Genomic DNA, 25,816 nt, shown 5'->3' on the forward strand with positions numbered 1-25,816 from the left:
AGTATAGTTTCATAAATCATAAACTGACCAACATATAGAATATAATATATGGGCTATACAAATCTGCAGCACCTCCTGCATATACAAACACTACACAAGCTTGCATACATATAATTCCTCAATTAAATGGTGGGGAGGGATTTACCAGTGCATAAATAAGACTATCTGCTTAGGTTTAAACACATGGTTTTAAAATCTGTGCACATTTCAGTGAAGTGAAAAACACATTTCAGTTCTAATTACTGGTAACTGTCTCTTTGCAAACACTCCTGTCATGAAAATCAATCTCAAATAAAAAGATTTATTTGAGGCACATTTCATCAGAATTAATATCAACATGTAAGAATAAAAGTAAAAAATAATTTCTGCTAACAGGTTTGTCTGCATGCATTAGGCAGCATCCATAGAACTTGACAAGTCAGATAGCCTGATTTTCAATTTCAGAGTATTTTTTAAGGCCCTGACCATATTTTTTTAATGATTTGAATATTGCAGGTCTTCACTGTCAACCCACCCTCCCTACTATTTTATTTGGAATGCAACATGTGTTATCCTCAAGTACTGAAGTAATGTTCATGGCAGTAGCAGCAAAAACAGCGTTACTGCTACTACTGGATAAGCCAGAGCTGACGTCCCAGAACAGTGTGTATCAGAAAGAGGGCCAAAAGGAACCCTGTATTAAAAGATCATTCCTATCCCCAAAATTTCCTGAAGAATAATACTAAATGGGAGATTGAGATCTTGCCCCAGACTGTGCAGTGAGGGCAGGCATAACTTCACGTACAGCACCAGGATCCCATTTCCTCTGTCTCAGCCTGCAGGGCTGGTGCCAAGCATGTTTACTGATGAATTCCCCATGCTCTGCAGCAGGCTGCACATGAACAAGATTTTCAACCTAAACACAGCCCACTAAAACTTTGTGCAGCTGAGGTTTGTTCTCCTCCTAGAATGCTCTAAGAAATGTTATGTCTTGCTGTAATTATAAACCAGGTAATGGTGAAATGCACTTGGGCTGGGCTGTACAAACATGCAGGAAGCTGAGCCTGCCCAATTTACCTGTGGGAATGAGCAACACATTGCACATTAGTTCCAGGATGTGCCTTTGGATTTGAAACAGGGAGGACTAAGGGATTGTACATACAAAAGAAGGATAAATCACAGAGAACAGACAGGGAGGAAATTCAATATTCCAAGCAAAAAATAATCCTTATTGTTCTGCAGTATCAGATCTAACCATGGTGCTAGAAAACAAACATTCACCACAAAAAGTTCATAAACAATCACTAGAGAAAGCCAGATTTTTTTCAAGTCTCAGACTCAGTCTTTTCATAAACAATGAAAGAAATAACTAGACCTTTCTTCCAATTATTTTTAAGCTAAACATATATAAGTGACAGTCATGCATAAACATCTGAAAATACTGTAACTATCCAATAAAGGATTAAGAATGTTCAGTAAAGCTGCTATGGGTTTTGGATTAAGATCAAAATAAAACCCTCAAAACGAAGCCCAGAACCCAACTAATTAAAAGAAAAAGCAAACACTTGACAGCAAGATTGTTAAATAATTGAAAACCCTCTCAAGGAGAATTAAGACCTTTTAAACTCAGAATACCAAATTCTAAATACATAATGAAACTAAAGCTAGACAAATTAGGCTAATCAGCATGTCTTTTTTTTATTCTTTTCCCTACTAAAGTTCTGTATGTTCATTGAGATAAAAATCACTGGGTTTTATTCTCTGTGTTTGGCTGCTGAGATTCAGGTTTGATTAATGGACAAACACTGTTCTCTCTCATGCTCTTGGGACTCCATGGCAACAGCTGCTCCTGGGGTGAGAAAGAGCCCTGTGGCAGCAGCTCAGGGAGGAGATCTTCTCAAACAGGCTGGGCTTGGTTTCAGGGCAAGCAGGGTTTAGAAAGGATCCTCCTTTAGGATCCAGCTTTAACTGCCAGTCAAGTCCCAGCTGGAGCTGGGCCAGTAAAGCCTGGCACCTTCCTGAATCCAACTCCATCATCTACACCACAACTGAATTTGCCAGGCTGGGTGCAGACAGAGGTAAGCATGCTGTATAAAACCCAAGGAACAGGAAACTGGCTGGTATTTCTGCCTTCCCCTGACAGTTTCTGTTCAGAATCAGGCTTTTCTTCTATTCAAATGACTTGGCCATGTGCAGGAATCTCTTTGATATATTGTATTTTCAGCATATTTTTCAATCTAGTTACAAACACAGTGGAGTCATTCAACTGATATTTTTCCCATTTTTTCAAAATTTTTAATTTAGTGAAAATTGAAATATTTCCTCACAATATGTTTGTTTTGCTGAAAATGAAGACAGGAATGACAAAATCATTTTCACTTTCTTGTTTCACTTCAATGCTGAAACACCTTATTACACTGAAAATTGAAATAATTTTACATCATAATAATTATTACAATTTTATATATATATATTTAAGTTTTGACAATACTGATCCCAAATAATTTGATACTTAAAAATGTTTTGTATTCCTGAAACATTTTTCCATTTTCAGTTTTTGTTCAAAGTTGGAATGAACACATGGAGTCAAAATGTTAACATTGCAACAACACAATGCAACCCTCTCCCAAAGACACACAGAGGGGACAAACAGCAAGTTCCATTACAACTCATACCAATTTTTACATAAACCATGACCTGTTGTTTGTTTTAGGATGCTTTGGCTCTTGTCAGTCATGTTAAAGCACCTCATTTGCATTACATAAAACCCATGAGATATAGAGAGCATTTGAAACTGAATGTTACACAGAAAGATTAACTAACTTTCTCACTGCTAGATAGGAAACTGTGCAAGGCTGAAATGCAGTTCTGCATCCCACCCTGCCTTCCCTGGGGATCCCAGTCCCAGTGCCTAATGCCACACCCCCACCAGTCCCAGCTCAGGGCCAGCAGCACTGTCTGCCTTTCACCAGATCTGCATTTGGTGCATTATTTATAATTTTATTACTTCAGCTGATCAAAGTAATGGACTAGATGTTGACTTTTCAGATGTTTTGGCAGAATAGTTAGAGGAACTTGAAATTATTAAGCAGATGTTCCGTGCCATAACTGGGGGCTTGTTTTGCTCTAATGAGATGCAGTATTTGTTACAATGAAGGAAATTGCTTGTGGATTTGCTATAATGCATTTTACATACATGGGGTTACATTTATACTGGAGCAATGAAAAGAAAATACAGTAAAAGTCTACATTACTTTTCAGATCTGATGATGTCACCAGACTCATATTATTACATCTGAAAAAAGATCAAGCTAACTTTTTGAGGTCTGTTTCTGTTTTTATACTTGCTATTCACCTCAGTGGTGAAGCGGGTCCAAACAGTTAGCTCTTTGTGATCTCTCTCCAGAGGAATCACTGTACTATTGCAGCAGAACCAACCAGAGTAGGCTGCACCTCAGTGTTTTTAGGCCTCTGACCAAAATTATGCAGAAGCAGATCTCCTCCCTTTGTAGATATATGAGCAAATTTAATGCACAGTTTCTCTGGCTCTTTCAAATTCAATTTTAAACTTGTGGTGTTTGGATTTAAATTCAGAGGTACATAGTGCAATATGGAAACTAAATTAACAAATTCACAAGTTGACTAGGTGGACAAATGCCAGAGATTTGTATCAATCTGGGTGTAAGAGTGAGGACTGATCCAGAAAAACATTAACAAGAATTGTCTGTCCTTTGTAAAAGATCTCAAACTGTGGCTTAGATATTTATTATGCACCACGCTTATAAAACTTCCAAGATGTCTAATGGAAACCGAGCACAATAGAAGCCAGTTCTGCTTTTCATTTTATATACTACCACTGGGAATCTCTTTCTTCTGATGTTCATCCATATTATAAGTTTTTTCTTCACAGTGGGTAAGAGTTTCCTTGCTTTGAAAATTGCAATTCATCACAGCAAGAAGGAATATCAAGCATGTATAAATGCCAGTCCAACTACTTATACTGTCTAAATTGGCAAAATCATTTAATTCCCTTCATAACACTCAGCACTACCAAGTAACTCCATCAAAACACTAACAGAACACTCCAGAGACACAGAAATGCCAATATTTAATTAATAATGTGCAACAGACACCCACATTCATACTAATATGTAGCCTCATTTTTCTAGCAAACAGTAACATCAGTGAGAGCTCTGAACTCTGCTCCCATGAAAGCCTGTGAGATGAAGTTGGAAATTGTCAATCTGAGAGCTCTTAAAGGAATGCCACATTAAAAAATACACTGTAATCCTTAATTCTTTTGAACCCTCTGTAGCATTTCATCTTTACAACATCTCATCCCTTCCCCCTCTCAAAATCCTGCACAGTGACTTCAAACTAAGCCTGGCTCAGTAAGTCTCAGCCCTGAGCTGCAGCCACAGGCACTAACCTTGGCTTTCCTACACCACAAATCATCAAATCTTCTCCTCAGAGCCCACAGACAGTGGTTTAATCAGAACAGGAGAGGCTTAAGAAAACTACTTTACCTTGTGTTTGTCCCAGGCCAGAGCAGGGACACCAGCAGCTGGCACATTTCAGGTCAGTACACGCAGGGCAGCAGGAACCTGCAGACAGGGCTGAGCCTCCAGCAATGGGTGCTGGGACAGCCCCTCCAGCAACAGCCTGGAAATGCACCTGTGATCAGGGCCCCACCTGAGGCAGCTTGGATCCCTCCCTTTGGGCAAAAACTGCTCATGCTCTAAGTGCCCTACACCAGGCTTCAATGTCACATACCAGTAAGCCACCAAAGAGGAAAACACAGCAGCAGCAGCAGCCTAGCCAGATCTGAAACCTAACAAATTCCAGACTCCAGAACAGAACCAGAACTATATATCTACCCTTTCACATAGCTACCCTTCCAATATAGGTAGGTGTTAATTTCTGAAACCCATATTATGCCATAGAAATTACATTAAGAAAATGGAATTTTACACCTAAATCTACTGGAAAGTGCAAGTTCTACTACTGACAGTATGCATAGTGAATTTTTGAGTACACAAGTGGAAACTGTGAACATAAATGTTTAGATTCACATTTGAGTCTCTCTGAAGTTATTGCTTTCTTTCATATTAGCTGAGACTGGAACAGGCTCAAAATGAAAAAACTGTAAGTGAATAGTATCTTAAGATGTAATTCTTTCAATATAATGTAACATACTCAGAAGAAATCAGTCCTCCAAAGTAGATTGGAAAGTCTCTGTTTACTAAGACCCCTTTTATAGTTCATTTCTCCACTACTTCAGTGCTTGGAGCTTTTTAAAACTAGAAATACATGTACTATTTTCCCTTTTTAAGACAACTGTCAGTACTTTAAAAGTTCAGTAGAATAAATGTTTGATTTCTAGTCACCATTTTAATTACTCAGGAACACAGACTGTAAAACAAAAGACAGACACATTTTGGGGAGGGGTAAAGAAGGAAAGGAGTTTGTCTCTGAGATGATCCTAAAGCCCTTCTTTGTGTACTTGTAACTTGTTGACAGAATTAAAGAAGAGTCTGAATCCCACATTTATGCCACTTTTTTCTGAATCCCTGCTCATACACCCACCCAAAAGAACCATTCCCAACTCAGCTCCCTGAGCCTTGGAGCTGAGTAGAGGCTGCAGGTGCACTCTTTGAACTCATCATTTTTCAAAGAAACTGTGAAAATTTCTAGTGAGTTCCTGAGCCTCCATGGAATTATGTACATACCAATTCTCTGAAAACAAAGAAATCTGGATATTATCAGCATACAACAAAGTTTTTCAGGATCAGACTTCAGTTCTGTTCACTTTTTTAGCTACATGTGGAATTTTCTTCTAAATTACCTCATCCAAAAGCCATTGAAGTGAATGGGAAAAACTCATGCTGACCTGAACAATTCTTATACCATTAGGACATATAAAAAGTTATATTTATATTGCTTTTCTTTAACTTCAGCAGCAACCTGACTGGGAGCTCTGCAGCCTGCTACACACACAGCACCACATTAGGACAATTGCTCTTGGCTGGAATAGATAAATGTGAAAGCTTTTCTGAAATCAAACACATGGAAAATACTATGAAACTATTTAAAACCTTTTGAAATGCATAATTGAATCAACAAAAACCATTTCCACACATTAACTGAGAAAAAGACAGCGTATTCACTTGATTTTTATAACAGCAAATTGTAAAAGAAATGTGCTGAATTGTATAAGGAATGTGTTGAATAAAAATTTCACGCAATTAAACAACAAAAATGGAACATGTCTTGATAATCCTTTGCTGAACTGCTGCCCTGTTTATTCAATACTCCCCAAAGTTAATGCATAACATGTTAAAATGATTACAGTCTTGACCTTGCAGCTCCATTTTATTCTCCCGACTATTTCATAAATTTGGGAGATAGGGCAGGATCACTGGGGTTCATGCAAGCAGTGCACACCTGCAGAACACTGTGACCCCCAAGCTTCCCCCCATTCTTGTCATCATTCCATAAGGAATGGTTGTGCAGATCTGTGTGACAGGAACTCAAATTATTTTGTATGAGTTCCAAACATGGAACTCATACAAAATAATTTCCTTGTGAAGCTGTAAAATACATTTGCTCAGAGCATTTGATCCTGCATGGCTCTGCTACAAAAGGAATCTATAACCAAACAGAACAGATTTAGGAGAATTCAGACTAAGACTCATTTTTTATATCCCCAGAGGTGTAGTAATAAGGACAGGATGCCTTCTTTTCATTGGTGTTTTGCTACAAAGAATTCAAAGGAAGTTAAAATGTTGATTCAACAGCAAAGGCAAATTTTTTGGGTGGAATTTCATCTGTGAAGCTTATGGAGGACTTTTCCACTTTTCCCATTGACAACAGGAGTCAGTAGACAATACCAGCAAACAAGACTAAAGCACCCCAAAGCTCAGCACTCACTATGCAGTAACAGTTACTTGGACACAGTAACCATCCACTGCAGAGTGGGAGAAATAACACTGTCAACATCTTTGTTTGTCTCCATTCTCTCCCTTATCCTGGCAAACACAGCATACAAAAGATGGGGTGCTACAAAGTGAAATGGAGATTCAAAAAGAGTTTTTTAATCCTTCGACTGGGTAGGACTATAGGTTGCCAAATAACCTGTAGGAAACTGACAGAAAAGAGGAATCAGCATTATCTTTATTTCTTATTCATACATGGTAGAGGTTTTGCTGCTGAGAGAGCTGTGTTTGATCCAAAACAGAGTGCTCAGAAAAGATGGAGACAAGTCCCCTGGAACTGCCAGGGCAGGTTAAATTCTCAGTGTATGTTAATTTAAAGCAATCTTGCTCAATGCTAATTTTCACTCCTGGATAATCACATCTATAACCACACCCTAGTAGGCCTCTGTTTGCAGGGTATTCTCTTGCCCACGTTTACACAATTCTGACTGCTCCCCAAATCAAAGGGATCCAAATCCTCAGCTGTCCACTTGCAGCAAGCTTTAGGCTCCTCTGCACAGCCACTGGACACAATGAAGCTGTGTAAGAAGCACAGACAGATAAGGACTGGTACAGATTGATTACATGAGCTCATACATTGTTGACTCATGCAGCCCCACTTATTACAGACTTTGCCTGACAGCCAAGTCAGACTTTGAGAAAGCTGTGATAAAGCAACTAAGTACTTAATACCAACAGCTTGTGTTTTGTGGATCATCAAAGCATTCCACTGATTCCATTTTATGGGGTGGAGTTGTTTGGTTTTAATTAATTTCTGAATATTGGATGTCTGCATCTTGTTTCAAGGGACACTAATAGATAAAACAGACAAATTTTATCAAAGTATCTGTACACTCACTGCTACACATGCTTTGCAAATAACAAATCTTCCTTCTACATTCTGTTCTAGCCTAAGAATCTTCAGCACCACACAATCTGGATACAATTTTGTTGTTACATCTGAGCCCGAAAGCCACAACATCCATCCTTAACTTTCTGCTCCAACCAAAAGAACTAAAAAGTGTGCTTTGAAATGAGGGCATATTTCTTCCTGGCACATTTTCCCAACTCACAATTAATGCAACTGGATAGGTCAGATACTCTAAATTACACCAGTAAATATTGGTCACCTGGACACAGAGGGCAGTGTCTCTCTTACAGCAAACCTACACTACATTTATCTGAGGTCTGTAAGAAAAGGACAGATATGACCTGTCTGCTTTCTCTCACTTACAAATTCATTCTGTTTAGATGGTTTATCTTCCATTGCACTTCAGAGGGTCTTGAATTTACAGCTGAATGACAACATTTGATGGACGTCACTTCCCATTTTCCTAAAGGCACTAACAACATTTCCAATTCTTGAGGCTCATCCAGGTGTCCATCTATAAACACCCACTTCTTGCTCTCACCACTCTTGAAGCCACTTTCCCCTCCAAACAGGAAGTAGAAAAGTGAGGAAATTAAAGTATGCACAATGAATTAAAACATTACATGTGGTGCATGTGATCTACTACAAGGAAATGGCTTATTTCAGTCACCAGAGTATGGTGGGCCCTGCCTAAAATAGTACACTTAAAAAATACATATGCACTATGCATTATTAATTATTGTAGCAAACCACAGAATCAAAGGTAAAAGTCAGGCTCTACTAGCACTAAGCTTCTTACAAATGCAAATCAAAATATGTATATTGATAAAATTACACAGAAAGAATAACTATAAAAGGTAAGTTGCCATGCGGAAGCACTAGGTTTCCATATACATAAATATCTCAGCAATTTTTTTTATTAAAGCTTTCTATAGAAGTAGTTACATATTTCAGTAATACACAGGATATTTACAATTTCCAGGTCAAGCTCAACACAACAGATGTTCAGGAAGCAGATTTATAGATGAAGTCAAAGAAATGCCTCAGATACCTTACCACAACCATACTTATATAAATGCAAACTTCCATGTGCTTTCTCTTGTGATCCATTCACAAACCAGCAATAAATAAAGGGGAAAACAGGGACACAGCATAAGTGAACTTCTTGTTCTGCATTTGAATGAATTCTAGTCTCATAAGTGAGCAATATTTCAAAAACATTTCAGTTAAAAGTGAAATAGGGTGTTCAGTAATGTGTGAAAAATTGATATTTCACTGCCTCACAAAGGATTTCACTGAGTCTGAAGGAAATCAGAGATCATATTCCATCAGGATTTTATGCCTATAGTGCCTAAGCTCTTGTCAGTAATTACAGGTATGTGCTTCAGGATGTCTTGTATCTGTCATTATGGAAATAGGCACTATTTCAGTTGGAGCTAATCAATAAATAAAAAACCACTATGTACTTGTTACATTTCAAGTCTCCCAAAACTGTCTGATGCCTCATTGATGAATCTGTCTGCCTTCAGCATTTCATCTAAAACAGGAAAAGCAAAACCAAATTGTCTTAGGAAATAAAGTGCATGCAATTAAAGGACATGCACTGTAGAGAACAACTAGCCACAGACTGGAATAGAAGCAAACAAGAAATTTCTAACAGGTGGAGGCAAAAGAGAAGCAGAGAAGTATGGTCTGCTGCAATGAGAAATGAAGACTTCAAGCAGCTGCCTCACTGAATATAATAACTTGCAGCTGGGTGAACTGCAGAACAGCTGGATTACTTCTAGAGATACTGTGTATAGATTCCCAGTATATATGCATATATGCATATATAGTTGCAAGATTTATGTGAATCTGTATGTTCACTAACTAGAAGTAAGTTACTTGAGAAAGTATAAATATAACAGTAAGGTGACTTCTTGTCCTCTAGGTGAAAACATTAGATTGTCCAAGAATTGCACACAAAGCTGAGAGAATGTAGTTCAGCACAGCCTCTCCTGAGCCCCAAGGAGCTGACAGTCACAAATCAGGGAAGGCCAGGCATTCATAAACTGGGACTCAGTCATCTCTGGGTCTCAAGGACTGCACTGCCAAGGATCACAGGCATTCAGGAAACACACACCAGGACCCACCTTCCCGACCATACACAACAATCAATTCTCTGAGAACTCTAAACTGAAGTTCCACTTCCAGTTAACATAAACAGATGACACAAATGTTAAATTTCTCCAGATTTATCAACCTACACAGAGTTTCTAGAATGGTTTCATACCAAGATGTAATGAACTCCAGCAATGGACACTGAACTAATAATGTGCATATAAACAATATATATCTATAATTTGTTTATAAACATACCTCACAATTCTAAGAGGAGAAAAAAAAGCACACTAAACCACCAAATTCAAGCATAATATATTCAGGCTTGGCTTTGGAACAGCTTTGTGCTGCTCCATCACTGAATGGAAAATACTCCACAAACATCTTATTGATGAGAGTTTAGAAAGGAATAAATGTTCTCCTCTCAAGCCCTTAAACCCTTATGGTCTGCACAAAGCCCAGGCAACTGAGCCACAACCTCCCAAGCCTAAAACATCAGCATAACTGCTGTGTGCCTACAGCTGTCTGTGCAGGATCCACAAGCAGCTTCTGCACTGCCCTGGTCACTGCACTCTCTGTACCAGCCCTCTCTGACTCCTGGCTACTCCAAGTGCTTGATGCTACGTGCACCTCACAACACCTGATCAAGATTTTTAAAGAGATCTTAGGCTTTTCTTCCATTTTATAATTACTTAAATCATAATAATCAGACCTCATTCAGTGTCTTCAGTGTCATCAATTGCCAGCAGGCTCAAGAAGTTCCTTAGCAACTTTGGGCCACTACATTTTGATCTGTTAGAAGAAGCTATTTTTTTATTCAAAATGAGTGAAAACTGTTGTTAAAAATCCAGCAAGAAAAAAACACAAATCAATAAATGAAGCAGCTTTGCATTACTTTTAGTCTCCATCTTAATACCCAAAATGATTCATACTAAATCTTAAATACCTCTTGTCTGACACAAAGTACTGAAGTTGCAGAATTTACTAGACACTTGTGGAAGCTATAAATTTCATTTTCTTCAGAGCTTATATTTATCCCAGCTGTAGCAGGCAGATATCTCTAGCTAGAAGTCAGGTTACTAAAAGGTATTTTAAGACAAAAGTGAACTGATAAATGATTTTACAGCATGTACAGATTTACCTGTACAGTGAGTTCTCCTCTGAACACAGCACAGTCTTCAGGATGGAGTATTTACATGAGTATCATTTAAGAGAAAAGAGTACCACTGAAGTTCAGCATGAAAAATCACACTGACCAAATATCCCTCCCTTCATTCAATGCTTGGATTCTGATACATTTCAAGTAAAGAGAAGACAGCTGAAACTGCCTCCTGCCCTGTCACAAGGCTGGGTGCTGATTCCTGGCCCTGTCAGCCTCTTTGCCCCAGCTGATTTTCAATCACTCTTTTTGGTGCCCATCAGTAGTTAGGTTTGGCAGCAACAACACTGGGGACACATTTTTCCCCCCACAGAAAATGCAGCAGTGACATCAGTGCATTTGACACACCCTGCTTTCAGCTACAGGAATTTTCATTCCAGCTGAAACTCAGCCTGACTCCCATTCTGCTCCCAGGAGCAATGTGCTGTTACAGGCTCTTAACAACCCCTGACTCTCAGCACCAAGCAGAACAGGGAGGTCACAGAAGCAAGGCAGGCCTGGCAGTCAGAAGGAATGGAAGAAAGGCTGCCAGGCCTTGCAGAGCTCCTGCTGCCTGCCAGAGCCAGCTGTGCCCAACGCAGGTGAAGGCGCAGCCCCCGGAGTACCCAGCGGGAGCGGGGCCGCGCCGGGGAAGGGACGGGGCCGCGCCGCGCAGCCCTCCGGCTTCCAAGCCCGGCTGCCAGCAGCGAACTCTTAAGCTGCTCCCAAGATCTGAGCGTGGCTCTGCTCCTAGAAATTCGGCTGGCTTCATGCAGCACTTTGAGCCAAAGACATCTTGACTCTACCAAGTGGAACTGAATCAAGTGTACAGACACCGCTGGGATGATCCCTGAGCCACGTCCCCGTTCCTGCTATTGCCTCCAGAGCCGACATCCAGTCAGCCCCAACACAAGCCGCAGCTGCACATGTAAAATCACACACACATTGGGAACAGCCAGCATTCCTGGGGAGTAAATGGCCTGCCCTGCAAACAAGTGCAGTCACCTGAAAGCAGAGCTCTGAAACTAGAGTTGATTTATTTACAACAAGAAGCAAACCAAAATATCTTTTGGAGGCCGTGCTTGGTCAAGTATGCATTTCAGAAAACTTTCAATTAAAAATTCACTGTGAAATAACGAAACAAACAAAAAATTTAACAAAATTATTTCCACTTAAACCTAACATTTCCTTTACTTTGAGGGAAGAGCCTCAATATGTGTTAGGAGTAAATAATGTCTGACTTTCAGTGGACTAAGCTCTGATTTGCAAAAACTCTATTTTTCTCTAAGAAAACAAAATTGCTCAAATGCTGCAGTATTTTCTCTTTTGTTCCTTCAAAGTCAATTTCCTTGACTTTGAAGGAAGAAAAAAGCCAAGTCCCCAAGGAATACACGTATAGCTCTTTTAAGGTTTCACACACTTGGGGGGCAGCTCTGACTGGTCACCATTCTGAAGAACACCGGGCCAGTAAAGCCCAACATCCCTGCAGGACCCTGCAGAGAGCAGAGCTCAGGGTGCCTGTGCCTGCACAGGTGTAACTCTACCAGCTGGAACAGAAACCCAGGGCTGGCTGGGACTGCTGCTCAAAAGGCTGTTTATTACACATACCTGGCTGACATCTTCAAACAGAAGTCAAAGCAAAAGGGTCTGCAGCTGACCAGGATTTTTTGCAGTTGTTGATTGGAAAATTCTGCATTTGATGGTGAATTTTGGATGCACAAGACTATCCAGGCATCCTCCTGAAGACAAAATATCAGGCACATATTCTCCTGGAGAGGACTTTATTCCATATTTAACCTTATAGAGAATTTCTGACAGAAAAGTCTGCAGCTGTCTCCCTCCTTTCAACAAATGCAGCCATTTTTCACTAAGAGATACTCCTGTGGCCAGATCCCCACACTTACCTTTTTCAATAGATTCTTTTATCCAGCCATCAAAAGGTTATGAATTTTTCATGACAGTTGAAAATGAAAGTGAACTGAACTTAATATTTCAAATTAAAAGAGTTCAATTATCAGTATGATTAAAACATTCATTATTTATTTAGAGTTAAACTTCCTTACAGGTGTTATGGTTACATCACTGTGATGTTTTCCCTCTGCCACAACTGGATCCTTCTTCTCAAATCCTGCACTTAAAGTCATCATGTGCTATTGGTTCTCACATACAAACTAGGTTTTTTCATTAAATACTCTGCATTCATAGGGTTTATAGTCCCTCTAATATGACTTTTTTAATAAAGATAAACGTTTCTGTTGGAGCAGCAGGATAAAATGGGTTAGAAATGCAGCTGCACCAATCTGAACAAGGGAGAAATAAAAATATGCGTATTTTTTTTAAAAACAACAATAACCACACTTAACTTACCAGCAAGACAGCGCTGTGAATTACAGTTTAACTGCCCTTCTTGATCCAGTATAAACACTAGGAGCAAGATGTACTATGCAGGGAGCGGGAAAAGAAATGATCATGGCATGTTCTAGATCCCCTGATTCATCTTTCCTGGCAAAAGATGGAGTGAGTCAAAGCTGCTGTGTAGGAAGCAAGGAGAGGGAGGTGGGCTGAGCTGGCTCAGCACTGGCTGGGTCTCTCAGCTGGGGTTTGAAAAGGGATGCATCAAAGCTAATACATCACAACCCTTCAGGGCCACCCTGCAGAAGCAATGCTGCCTGCAGAATGTGCCTTCAGCCCTGTGCTTGCTGGGGTTCCTGGCTCCTTGCTCTGCCTGAATGCATGGTACAGAGTGCCAGAGTTGTACAGCTCTGAAACTTCCTTTTCACAAAGCCAAACGTGGCTTTAACTAGAAGCAGCACACACTGAATGTTTGTAATTGGAGATAAAGAAGGGCAGCTCTGCCACTCCTCACTTTGCCCACAGTGGATAAGACCAGGACTGAGACATTAGAAACAACCATTACCAGATCTACCTGGGTGTCAGATAGAAACCTACCTTCATCTGCACTGACTCACGTTCTGCTGTAAAAACAGGTAACATCAGCTGGGGATCAAGGCTGCCTGATGGCTTCTAAGTAAAAATCACATCTGCCTTTCCAAAACACAATCTGTATAACAATGCAAAACCAAGTTGTTTTCCCTTACCTTCTGCAAAAGGTTCCCATTCATAAAATCGACCCATAAATGGCTTGTTATTGTATGATGCACACTGTACCTCTCTAATATTCCTGCTGCTTTCAGGACACATCTGTTTAGATTAAAAACAAAAAGAAGTAGCATTATAATCAACAGCAAAGTTATTTTTGCCTTCCTATTAATGAACTTCAGAAGGTTAGTGAAGGCATTGCAAAATTCTAATCCAGGTGAATAATATAAACATCAGGAGACCTCTTAAAAACAGGTAACAAGCTGTGCTGTTAAGTAACAGTATCAAAAGTGCCTGTTGAAGAAAATTAATTTGTGAAGTTAATGGAGCAACAGTTCGATTAAAAAAAAATAAAGCTTCTATTGGGCTGTCATTTTCCTCAGCAACAGCACAACACTTCAAGATAAATTCAATATTAGATTAGAATTACTTCCTTTTCACAACAGCTTCACATTTTTCATCATTAACTTTTTGGGCTCAGATTCAACAGAGTTGAAACACTCAACTTACATGCTTCCATAACTCATTAAAAGTTGACCACAGCAGCAGCTTATTATCATCCTATGCTTCCAATACCATATTTCCACTTTTCCTTTTGCATTTCTACATGCTGTTATAACAGTCACTGCATGACTTTGCATTTCAAGGCATGCCTTCAGGTCCTGAGCTCCTGCAACTAAGGAGTTGGCATAGGAGTTTTGCAGCTGAAGAGCTGCTTCTATACAAGCACGTGTGCACACACAGGTATTGAGGCAGGGCAGGTGTTACAGGCACAAGTGGCATCCTTCCTTAGGTCACCTGCAATGCACACCTTTGGCAGACCAGCCTTGTTTGCATGTGAAGCAGATTCCAAAAGCAAATACAAGTTAAATGCTTAATGACTTTGTTCTGCCTGAATCCTCACTGCAGTTACAGCAGAAGTTTACTCTGTGTGTGGGCACATATAGAGGGGAGAAAGGCTTCTACCAAATGCAGGGGGTTAATTAGAACAATTTCTATGCCAGGACAAAATAGGCAAGGCCTTGGGCACAGATGCATTTTATTGCATAGCCTTTAGATAATAAAACTTACTACTAAAAATACTATTCAAAACCAGTAGAATTCACATTAAGTACTTGACTGGAACAGCAGAATATTTTTTCTAGATGACAGATTTCAAGGGAAAGCTAGAGATAACATTATATGAAAACAGCATGGCTAAATAACTATGTTTTCAAAGGGAACAGAAGAGAGTCACTAAGAACAACTCCTGCTGCAACTGCAAGTCAGTTCTCTTATGCCTGTGTAGTAGGAAAGACTGGTTGTCTGCTGGGAAGGCAGGCACATCAGAGGTCCCAGAGGGGTTCTTGCTTTGTATCCACCATCTCCCTAAGAAGATGCTTGTAACTGGATCAAAGAGATGTCACAGTCAAGAGTTTTCAAGTGGGCTTTAAACTGTACCAAAGACATGCCCAGGGGAAGGTTCATGGACTACTTTATCTTCTTCTAAAATCATGGTAACAAATCTTCTAGAATAAACACTGTTTCTGGCCAAGCAGCCATCTGTGCTTCTTCGCCCACCCTTCTGAGATCTCCAAGTGCAGGCAAATACTGCTTTCCTCAACAAACCCTCTAATAAAAACTGAAATAAAAACTAAAAACCCCAAAAAAACCAAAAACAAACAAACAAAAAGCCTCCCTGAAAATAGGACCACGAACCACCACATTGGAAGGGTGGGACTAAAAGCCTTTCTAGTGCCAAATGCAGAAAGCAAAGCTATATTCCCACAACTGAAGCACAGCTCCTTCTGTGTGTGGCACAGCAATGCAGAACATTTATTCACCACAACCACCATCCAAGGCAAGGAAATGTATTTTTCATGGAAACCAATTACTGCACATATCCTAAAGGTGAGGGGACAGAACCTGAGCTGGCATAAATTAAGGTCACTAAACTAAATTACAGCAGAACAAACATCAGTTTGTACCAGCCAAGAAGGCAGCCTGAAGGGTTTCTTTCTGGAATGCTTTTCCCTTTTCTTTGGCACACGTTTTCTACCAGCCTGTTGTGAAGTTTAGTTGCTTCTTGTGTTTCCTTTTCTGACCCTTGAGCTCATGCTCTCGTGTACCAGTATTTCTGCCTCATAAACCATTTCCTGTACACCCTGCTCATACCAAGGGCAGGCAATGTATGAGTAAAAATATCAAAATATTCATTGCTGTTGCCAACAAATAGTGACACCCATCCCTTCTAAGATCCTTTTCATATAGCTACAATTTCTGTTTTTAAATTTACTGCCCACGAGACAGACCTCAGTGCTTTAAGGCAGGACTGAGGACAGACAAATACACTGAACTCTGTGTGGATCAAGCAAAAATGAGAAGAACAGGCTAACTCAGAACAACCCTGCTAGTTTAGAAGCCCCAACTCAGTTGCCCTTCCTTAATTTCATTCATCAAGGTTTAACTGCAATATAAAATTTTGAGGAAAATTTTGAGCAATCTGATCTGTAAAAACACTTTGCTTTGTTCTAGATACAGATTATATTCATTTATATTTTTAATGTCTTCTAAAATATTCTTTAGCTATGAAGTACAAGTAGGCAAAATTACTACAGTTCATGAATCACCAAGGCTTTAGAGTTATATTATACTGTAGGTATATCCGAGTTAACATCTATGCACCATTTACTAACCCCACCTAAATTGTTAATGCAGAGTTGAATGCAATGACAGTTTTATGCTGCCTACAGCTCAGCCTCCCTGAAAACAAAATCCTTGAGCCTTTCTCAGAAGACCTAAGAGTGCCAGGCACTTTCTCTTGGCCTCTCTGGCTTTTTAGCACTTTTGTAGGCAGAAAACCACTAAAATAAAAAGTATTACTCTGCACAATGAAAAGTGAAGCTTCAGTATAGGGGCTCCTGTAGATTCTCATGTTTTATTTATTCCCTGAGAGCACAAGCTATTTTTACACTTCAATTTAATTACTATTTCTGTCATATCTAGCTTGACTAAAACTCCTAAAATACAGCAACAAGCATCTGTGAGGAGAAGATGGCAAGCCCAAAGCCAGCTCCTATTTCCAATGTCTAACAGTTGTCCCTTCCAGGGTTCACCATGAGTTTCCCAGCTCCCACAGGAGAACTGGGGCAGCAAGACACAGCCCTGGGGCTGCAGCACCATCCCACAGCCCCACAGGAGAACTGGGGCAGCAGGACACAGCCCTGGGGCTGCAGCACCACCACAGCTCTGCCAGCCAAGGGCAGTGTGCTGGAACCAGCAGGCACATTGGCATGGCTGCAGGTGAAGAATGTTCTCTGGCTTAGCCAGACTGCTAGGATTTAAACAGCCCACATCTCTTTCCAAAATTTCCCAGAGACTTTTGGAATGAACTTTGCTGTAATATTTAACTTACTGTGTGATTCTCCTTCGGTTTCCCCTCAGTGACATCAAGGCATTAAAATCACAGTGCCTGCTGAAGACTTGGAAACAGTGTTTTGGTAAACAAAATGTTGACTTTGATTCAGGGTTTTGTTAGTGACAGATCTGGAATTTCTTTTTTTTTTCCCTCAAAGACTTTGTCCTGTGATTACTAAGGGAGTTAAGGGAGTCCTTTTTAAGACTAGGGAGGCCAAAGCAGCAAAAAATACACTTTGCATCTACTAAGATAAATCTCCGATTCCTTTGTGTGAGGCAGATATAAATTATCTAGAAATACATACTCTCTGCTGGGAGAGGGTTTTTAAATTATTGTTCTTTCAGCTGTGCTCTGTAAAATTAGATACAGCATCTAGAATGCATAATTTTGTATGTTTTAGATGATCTTTCTCCTACTTCAACTATGCTGCCTGGACAACACAATGATGTAAATTCAGCATGTGCGGCTGCACTCAGCAAAGTGCAAAGTGCCTTCAAGTGCTGAATATTGTTATTTTCACACAAGGTGAGGCATCTCAGAGCTGCTCCTGCTGCACTTGCACGTGGCTGTTTCAAGGAGGACACCTCAGCTTTTCTTCCAGTGCCTTCAGAGTGAGAGGAAATCACCAGCAGCTGCGCAGCACTGCCCTGATGAGGCAGGCAGCACTCAAGAGCCAATTTCAGAAGCATCCCTTTGTCTTGTTGGACCTCGGGCCAAACTTCTTGAAATGCACTCTGCCTGCTGTTGACAGAAACTTTGTACTTTGGAAACAGTGGCTTCATTTATACCTCAGTTTCTTCTGAAATATGCAGGTATATATATATATTTATATATATGCAAGTCTGAGGGACAGCAACACACAGTATTTTCTCTGTCATGTACCATTAGAGTTTATTTAGAATGAGCTGCTAGTACAGTTAAGACTATAAAACAAAGAAACCACCCTGCTAGCTTTTTAGCTTTTGGTTAACATTTGAAAACAACACTTTTTAACAAATCCTTGACACTTGGTTTAATTAAAGAAGTGCTGGCAAAACACCAGAAAATTATCAGTCTGCCAGCTGTGGGCTCACATCTGCCATTAGCAAAGTTGTGTCAAAGCTGTGCTGAGATAACACTTCTGGAAATGTGTAAAAGGCTGATTTGGTCCTGAAACCACCTCTACAGGCAATTAAAACATTGACTAAGATTTTTGGCAATGTTTCATTCTTATGACCTACAGTAACTGGCAAATGCTCTTTCTGAGGCCCCACATCCCTTCTTGATTCTCTAGGTTCAGATACAATCCATAATTAATATTTTCTCTGTGTGCAATACTACATGTTCAATTAAGTCCAAATAATCTAGTTGTACTCTTGTTTTCATTTTTCAAGTGGTTCTATAGAATCACATTCATCCTTTGGAATCCCAAAAGAAAAACACATCTCAAAGGAAAAATAATTTAAATACTTGTTTCTGAAACAGTAATCTGAAAACTGTTCTTTCCTTTGCTGAGCTTACTCTTAAATGCATCGTGTCCTTCAATGTGCATAGTCTATAAATTCCAGTTCTTTACACAACAAGCCACCACATCTGCAGGGAACTTTGAACTTCTGCTCTGAACTGCTGGTCCCTTGTTTCTCCTGAAACCTACAGAAGTTCAAGTCCACATAAGAAAGTGGAATGCAGGGTCCTTCAAATGTTAATTTTCCAGCTAAAATGTTTCTCTTTGCATAGCTAAGGACTATGCTTCCCATGTGGGTAGTACCTCAAGAAGGCAACCTAGTTTTGTCCAGCTAAACATACACTGAAAGAGAGAAAGGATCCATTTAAAATCCTGGAGACTCTTACTTCCCCAATAGTTCTAATTTTATAAAATGGTAAGAAAAACGTAAAGAAAACTGTCTGCCAACTAAAAATAAAATTATATATAAGGCATATTAAATATGTCTAGATATCTGTGGCACAAAATACCAGACACAATTCAAATGGAACTGATGCTTCTGAAAAACCAAAATGTGCAAGAAACTTTGAAATGCATGTGAAGAACAGCTCTGCAGTAAAAATAGTGCTAGCCAGCTCTGGTTACCATGCACAGCCACAGACAGTGCTCTGTAAATGTCTGGCCTGACATGCAATGAGAATTTCCATCTGGGAATGCAGTGGTATCTGCACAAGTTTATGAGGAAGGAGCACCTGTACTGGCAGACTCTGCACTGCCTCAAGCCATGAATTTACACCTCTGTGTCTGCTGCAATGCAGACAAGCAGAGTAATGACAGTCCCTGCAAACTCCACTGTGCTGCACTAACCACAGACCCCATGCCATGCAGAACCCATGGCAGCTACAGGGCATTTCAGCCTCTCTCTGCCCCCTCACTCCTTCCAAGGGCTGCCTGTCACAGATGGCAAAGACCTTAGATGTGTCTGCACAATACAAAACCGTTGTACTTCCACCCAGATCCCAACCAGGGAGCAAGGAGCTTGTGTCTGGATCAAGAAGATGGGCCCTGGCAGAGCTATGGGATGCCTGCCTGCCCCAGCTACCTGTGGCTGCCACTGCCATGGGCCAGGGAGATGCTGCTCTCCCAGCCTGCAACTTGAGAATGCTTTTTTCCATTAATATTTCAGCTTTGCAACAAGAAGGTCCTCTGAATTTAACTAGAAAAGTCTTTGAAATGCTACCCAAACCTGCTCTTTATTAACTGCAATCTATCAGACATGTAAGGCATTAATGCATAATGTGGCAAGTGCATCTATTACTGCTGTAGGTTTTTTCCATTCTGTAGCACTTTACATCTGAAAATGCAGTCTGTCTAATAATGGGGAAGAAAGCTCAACCAAACAGATGGAAAAAGAAGTATTTCTGCTTAACTTCACAGGTTTGTGGGTTTTTTCTTTTTAAATTCTCACTGACAGATCCATCTGATTAAACTGAAATAACTTATTTTATTTCAGATTTACAGCAACTTATAAAAGATTCAAGTCCAGCTTTGGTTTTAAATAAAATGTTAGTCACTCATCCATCCCACACAAAGCATCTCCAATGATCTAATGTGCACAACTGGAAACGTTTGGAACTACTGCCTTAGGAGGGGCTAATCGAGAAGCTATAATAGAAAAATTAACAGTACAGTTCCTCAGCAACACCAAAAATGTGTCAAGAAAATACTCTAGTTATGTTTAATGCTAAAATTTTGCAAATAATATTCCAAAAAAAACTAAGCAACCAATCAACCAAAAAATTCTGAGAAACAATAAATGGTTTCTATGAGATGGAGGTTGAGAAGTTAGAAAATGGAAGGCAAATGCTGGAAACAGACCATGCTGGAACAGAGCATTATCTGCTGTAAAGCAATACACAAGCACATCCTGAAAGTCAGGCCTATGTCAACTCACACCTGCACACTGAAGACTGTTGCTAGTCTTTTTTGATCCAGCAAAAGACCAGATGACTGGTCTTTTAAAAGTTGAGGTTTTTTTAAATATAGTTACTACTTTACTGTCCCAAATTTCTTTTAGTACCCAGGCCCGTGAGGAAACAGCTACTTCAGTATCAAGATTGGAGTTTACACAGAATATTCCTTCCATGCTCCCAAACAAGCATCAAAAGCTTGCCATTTGCAGCAGAAATCATAACTGCTTTGTACAGCTGCTGTTCCCACTCTCAGCAGTGCTATCACTTTTCTATATAAATATGCTGCATAAAAAAATCCCACAGATACAAGAATCCCTCCAATCAAATACCTGTTTAGAGAAACACTACACAGTGCTCAAGGTGCCTAAATGCAAGCTATTGCCTCATTTAATGGGAAATCAGTGAAAAGCTACTTCCTTTTCACACAGTCTGATTCAAAGGAAGAATGCCTTAACATGGAAGCTTTCAGCTTTGTACTGTCTCATCTGTCTACATTATTTGAATGCACCTGCAAAATGGAACATGTTTTATTAGTCCTTCTCAGAACATGGGAGGTTTATGTACCAAGAATAGCTGCTTTCATATACTAGAAATAGCCTTCTTTATACTAGAAATATCAGCCGCTCCAAAAGCCTCTCTGGAAGGCACCACCAATACCAGCCATGAAAGACCCTGAGACAAACTCATGCTTGGTCCATCTTTAGTAAAGTTTGTAGAAAATTATGGCACTGAAAAAACATCTACTCGAGGGTTTCCAGCAGTATTTTATTACACTTTTATAAAGTATTGCTCTTGGAGCTACCTGTTCTTTCTGGAGAGAAGTTTTTATGTGACTCTCATTCTACCAGCTTCAGCAGTGGGCAGGAGTAATCCTCCAGCAGTTTTCTCTATGAAAGCCCAATCAACTTCAATGGAAACTCAATTTCATGCATTCCATTGAAATGACTGCTCTTTGTGTGGGAGGAGGCACTACCTGAATGGTTCCGGCAGGAGGACTAAAAGTTTAAGGAAGTTTCTGATTGGTATTACCACAATAATCTACTTTTTAATTAAAAATTCATACTGCAGCAGTAAACACAATATTTTTAGAGAGCCAGCTCTAGTCTAAGTAACAGCCAGGCAACAGAAATGTCAACGTGGTGCTACATGAGACAGAAACATCCAGGCAAATGTGAGCTGCTACTACAACCAGGGGGAACTTGAAATAAGTCTGTTGGGACAGTTTATTTTGTTCGTTTTTGTTAGAAAAAAATTAAATCTAGGATGTGGAACAATTTGTTTTCTACAAAAAGTGAACACCTTTAGAGCAATGTAAATGCAACTTAAAAACAACTTTGAGCTTACAGGAACCCAGTCTGGAAACAGAAATTGCAGCATTATTCAGATTTTAGAGTTCATGTTTCCATCAAAAATGAGTTTCTGATACAACACACACTTAAACTGTTTCTGTGATCTATTCTTTCCTCTTAGGTCATATACTTCAAAGAAAATGAAAAAAGGCACTTCAAACCAACTGGCAGATACATTTGTCTTATTTTAGAATGGTTTAATATAGCTGCAGCTGGTAGCACTGTCCATTTACTGATGAGTTTGTCCAACTTTAGCCTCTCAGACTAAAACTTTCCACTCCTGTTATCTGTTTTAGTCTCTTTTTCTTTTTTTGAATGAAGCATTTCATCCCAGAATGGGCCCGAAGGAAAACAAAAGGAAAAAGTGCTTTATTTTTTCCCATGCTGCCAATATTCTGACTTTTTTTTTCCAAAAGTAACTGCCTATTCTATTTTAATGAGTGAAATTATGTCAGCCAGGAAAATGGGGTTTTTGTCAAGAATGCTTTTTCTATGGAAATCCACTCATGTATAGTCAGGCCACAAGAATTTAAAAAATAATGCTGATAATGTACTTTGTACACTTCAATCAAAACTTGTTAAAGTTCTGGATCTAACCTGGAGGAACAATCTGTTCACAAGTGTGCTCCATACCTGAGGCTCAAAGAGGCTGAGCAGCTTTTCCAGCTGTTACTGGAAACTGCTCCTGAGGTCTGTAATAGGGCAAGGACTGAAAATGAAAACATCTCTCTTCTGCTCTTAATAACCACTTAAGCCAGTACCTAAAATGCATGGAATACTTTGGAAAAACAGATAAATCTGGGGACTGACATTCAAGAGATGAGGCTGGATGAACAAGTCACCTGACGAAGGTACTGAGAAGTGAAACTGGAAGAAACTGCAAAGAAGCAGGGAACAAAGTAGAAAAAGGAGAGACTGGAGGCAGAAGAGATGGGGAGAAAAGATGAAAAATATGAGACAAGGTACTAAGGAAGTGAGAAGTGTGACTGCGGAGAAAATACAGTGGGACAGCTCCAGCCAGAGACAGGTTGTCTGTGCAGAAAGAGCAGAAACACCCAGAGTGAGAAAGACCCAAACACACCCCAGCAAAGCATTTCACTGACCTGTGGTACTCAGGAGGGCAAACTCCCTCTGCCAGTGCCTCAGCTGCAATGATCTGATGAGTTCTGTGAATACTGATGCATCTCATGATGGCATTCTGCTTTTTTTGTTTGTTTAAACACTATAAATTAAGTCACAGAGCCTTAAGAGAATGTTTAATCTCAAATTGGAAGAGACTGTCCATGCAATTACTGTGTCACTTGGCTCTTCCTGCCTGTGAGGTCCTGCTCTCAGTTCCATGATAGCATACCACTTTCCCCATATGACCTCTGACTCACTCAGTGTGCAGAATGGACTTACTCTGGGGAATGTTTAGCTGGAAGGGTTATTTACATAATCTCTGTCTCATTCACTGTAAAACCTGGTAGGTATAAATGGACACACAGAATAAGGAACATGAAGGACGTCTGCAGTTTCTGGAACAGCTACTCTACCAGTTTTGAGGGGAAAAAAGTCACCTATGGCACAATTACTTAATCCAATCCTTTCTCAATTTGTGAACTATGTACTTTCTGTTTTAGGGGTCTGACTGAAAACCTCTGGACCTGTTTTACAAATGAGCTGCCAAATCATAATTACAGTTTTGGCAATGCAAATTTTACTTTGACTATTGCCAAGTGATAAATATGATACTGAACATGGGGGAAAATATTAAATTCAAACTACCTGACAAGCAGCACTAATTATGGAACACTTCTCTTAAACCTCATTCTTCCATAGGCCAGCTCCATTTCTTACAACATATTAGGTCTTGCTGTCACACATCAGTTTGTGAATTTTAAAGCAAACACTGCAGTAATAGTATCAACAACTACTCCTTAGAGAAGCTTTTTTTCTCACTTTCTGCACGGAGCATTTTTAAGGCAGGGAGCCAAAGCCTGAATAAAAAGAGAATAACACTGAGTAGTGTATCAGTCATAACTAAGCACTTGATCTATGCAGGGGTAAAAAATTATATTATCAGGTAATTAAATAGTTTTCTTAACACAAGAGTTACCAGAGGATTGCTCACAAAACTCCAGTTCTGAAAGCTCTAAACCTCTGCAGGTTTGACTTAGTCCTCCTAATGGCATTTTGGTGCTCAAACAAAAACCTCACATCATCCAAAAAAACTGTCCTCAGAAGGTGACCCAAACTGAGGTCTCAAAAAAGCCATCAGTAAAAGCAGTATGTGGGTTGCCTGGCAGCTTACTGAATGCCACAGCCAAAAGCCAAAGCTGGTTTGCAGAATGTGGCAGGGGATGTTTCCCTGGCCTCTTCCCTCTACAGATCACCCAGTGCCTCCAACACTGCTTGACCAACACACATATAACCAACACAGGATTGCTTTTTCCACCAGTGTAAGTCCAGAGTTTGAAGATAAAAAGCCTTACCAACTTATCACTAGCAAGAAGCTCTGTTTAACTAACTACACTTTTATGTCTCTACATGTGCAATGTGCTGCCCATGTTACATCTGGACAGACAGATGTACTGATGAAGCAGATGAGACAGAGCACACCAGACTCATTTGGGTTTTGTTGTTACTTTTTAATCTCACCACAATTTCAATTATTTCTGGGGTTTGCACTGTTCTGTAGGCAGTTGGCTCTTAATGTATTGTATGCAAAAGGTTTGTTTACCTGCTCTGGGCACTGCAGGGCTTGCAGTGCCAGCTTTCTTTCAGACCACTTCTGGGGTAGAGGCTTTGGACTCCCATCCCTCCTCTGTGGTTAGGCAAAGCAGCACATGCCTGCTAGACATAATTGACGTTTATGTTTCCTAACTTTCTGCACAAGTTTTGGCAATTTGCTCTTTCCAAGCCCTGCTTAAAAATTCTAAAATTAGATAACAAAAAAATCCAAAACAAACAAACACCACCCAAACTGAAATAAAACTAAACAAAAAAATAACAAATACCCCCCCTTTCCCAAAACTCACAAAACTAAAACTAAAAACTTGACAGCACTGCTAACAGACAGCTTCTTCAGTATCCATAGCTTAACTCTGGCAGCTTCTCCTGCACTTCCTTCTTCCTCTACTTGCCTTGGTCAGTACTACAGAGGACTGGGATTGCACTGGTGGTAGTTTCACTGAAAGCTTCTGTTTTCATGTAATGTATGTTCTTTTCCTGCTATCTGGTTACAAAATGTCTTAAACTTATGCACTGATATCTTCAATAACTGAACTAATCTCCTAAAAATACCAGGAAAAAACTACTCCTTTCACGTGCCAAAGCAGACACTGACATCTGGCAGACCATGTTTTATATACCTGTAATTAATGGGAATAGTTAACAAATATCAATCAGAACAGCATTAAAAAGTTTTTTGTAAATTAATCATGACATCTGCAGCCTCCTCTGCTTTGAAAACCTGGATACAATTAAACTGACATATGAATAAAAAGCACATTTCTTGTTCAAATTATGTGA

The 25,816-nt window shown here is 39.8% G+C and overlaps 1 protein-coding gene across 4 annotated transcripts in view; it reads right to left on the bottom strand.

Annotated features, from left to right (window-relative positions):
* The window catches only part of THSD4 (thrombospondin type 1 domain containing 4), a 227,725-nt gene that overhangs the window by 147,648 nt on the left and 54,261 nt on the right, over nt 1–25,816 (bottom strand). For all 4 annotated transcript variants that reach the window (XM_050978373.1, XM_030228342.2, XM_030228340.2 and 1 more), the window contains exon 6: nt 14,161–14,263. In XM_050978373.1, the coding sequence (XP_050834330.1) occupies nt 14,161–14,263 (103 nt within the window). The remainder of the gene's footprint in view (nt 1–14,160; nt 14,264–25,816) is intronic.

Source organism: Serinus canaria, chromosome 10, assembly GCF_022539315.1.
Source record: "Serinus canaria isolate serCan28SL12 chromosome 10, serCan2020, whole genome shotgun sequence".
In the NCBI taxonomy this organism is placed as follows: domain Eukaryota; kingdom Metazoa; phylum Chordata; class Aves; order Passeriformes; family Fringillidae; genus Serinus; species Serinus canaria.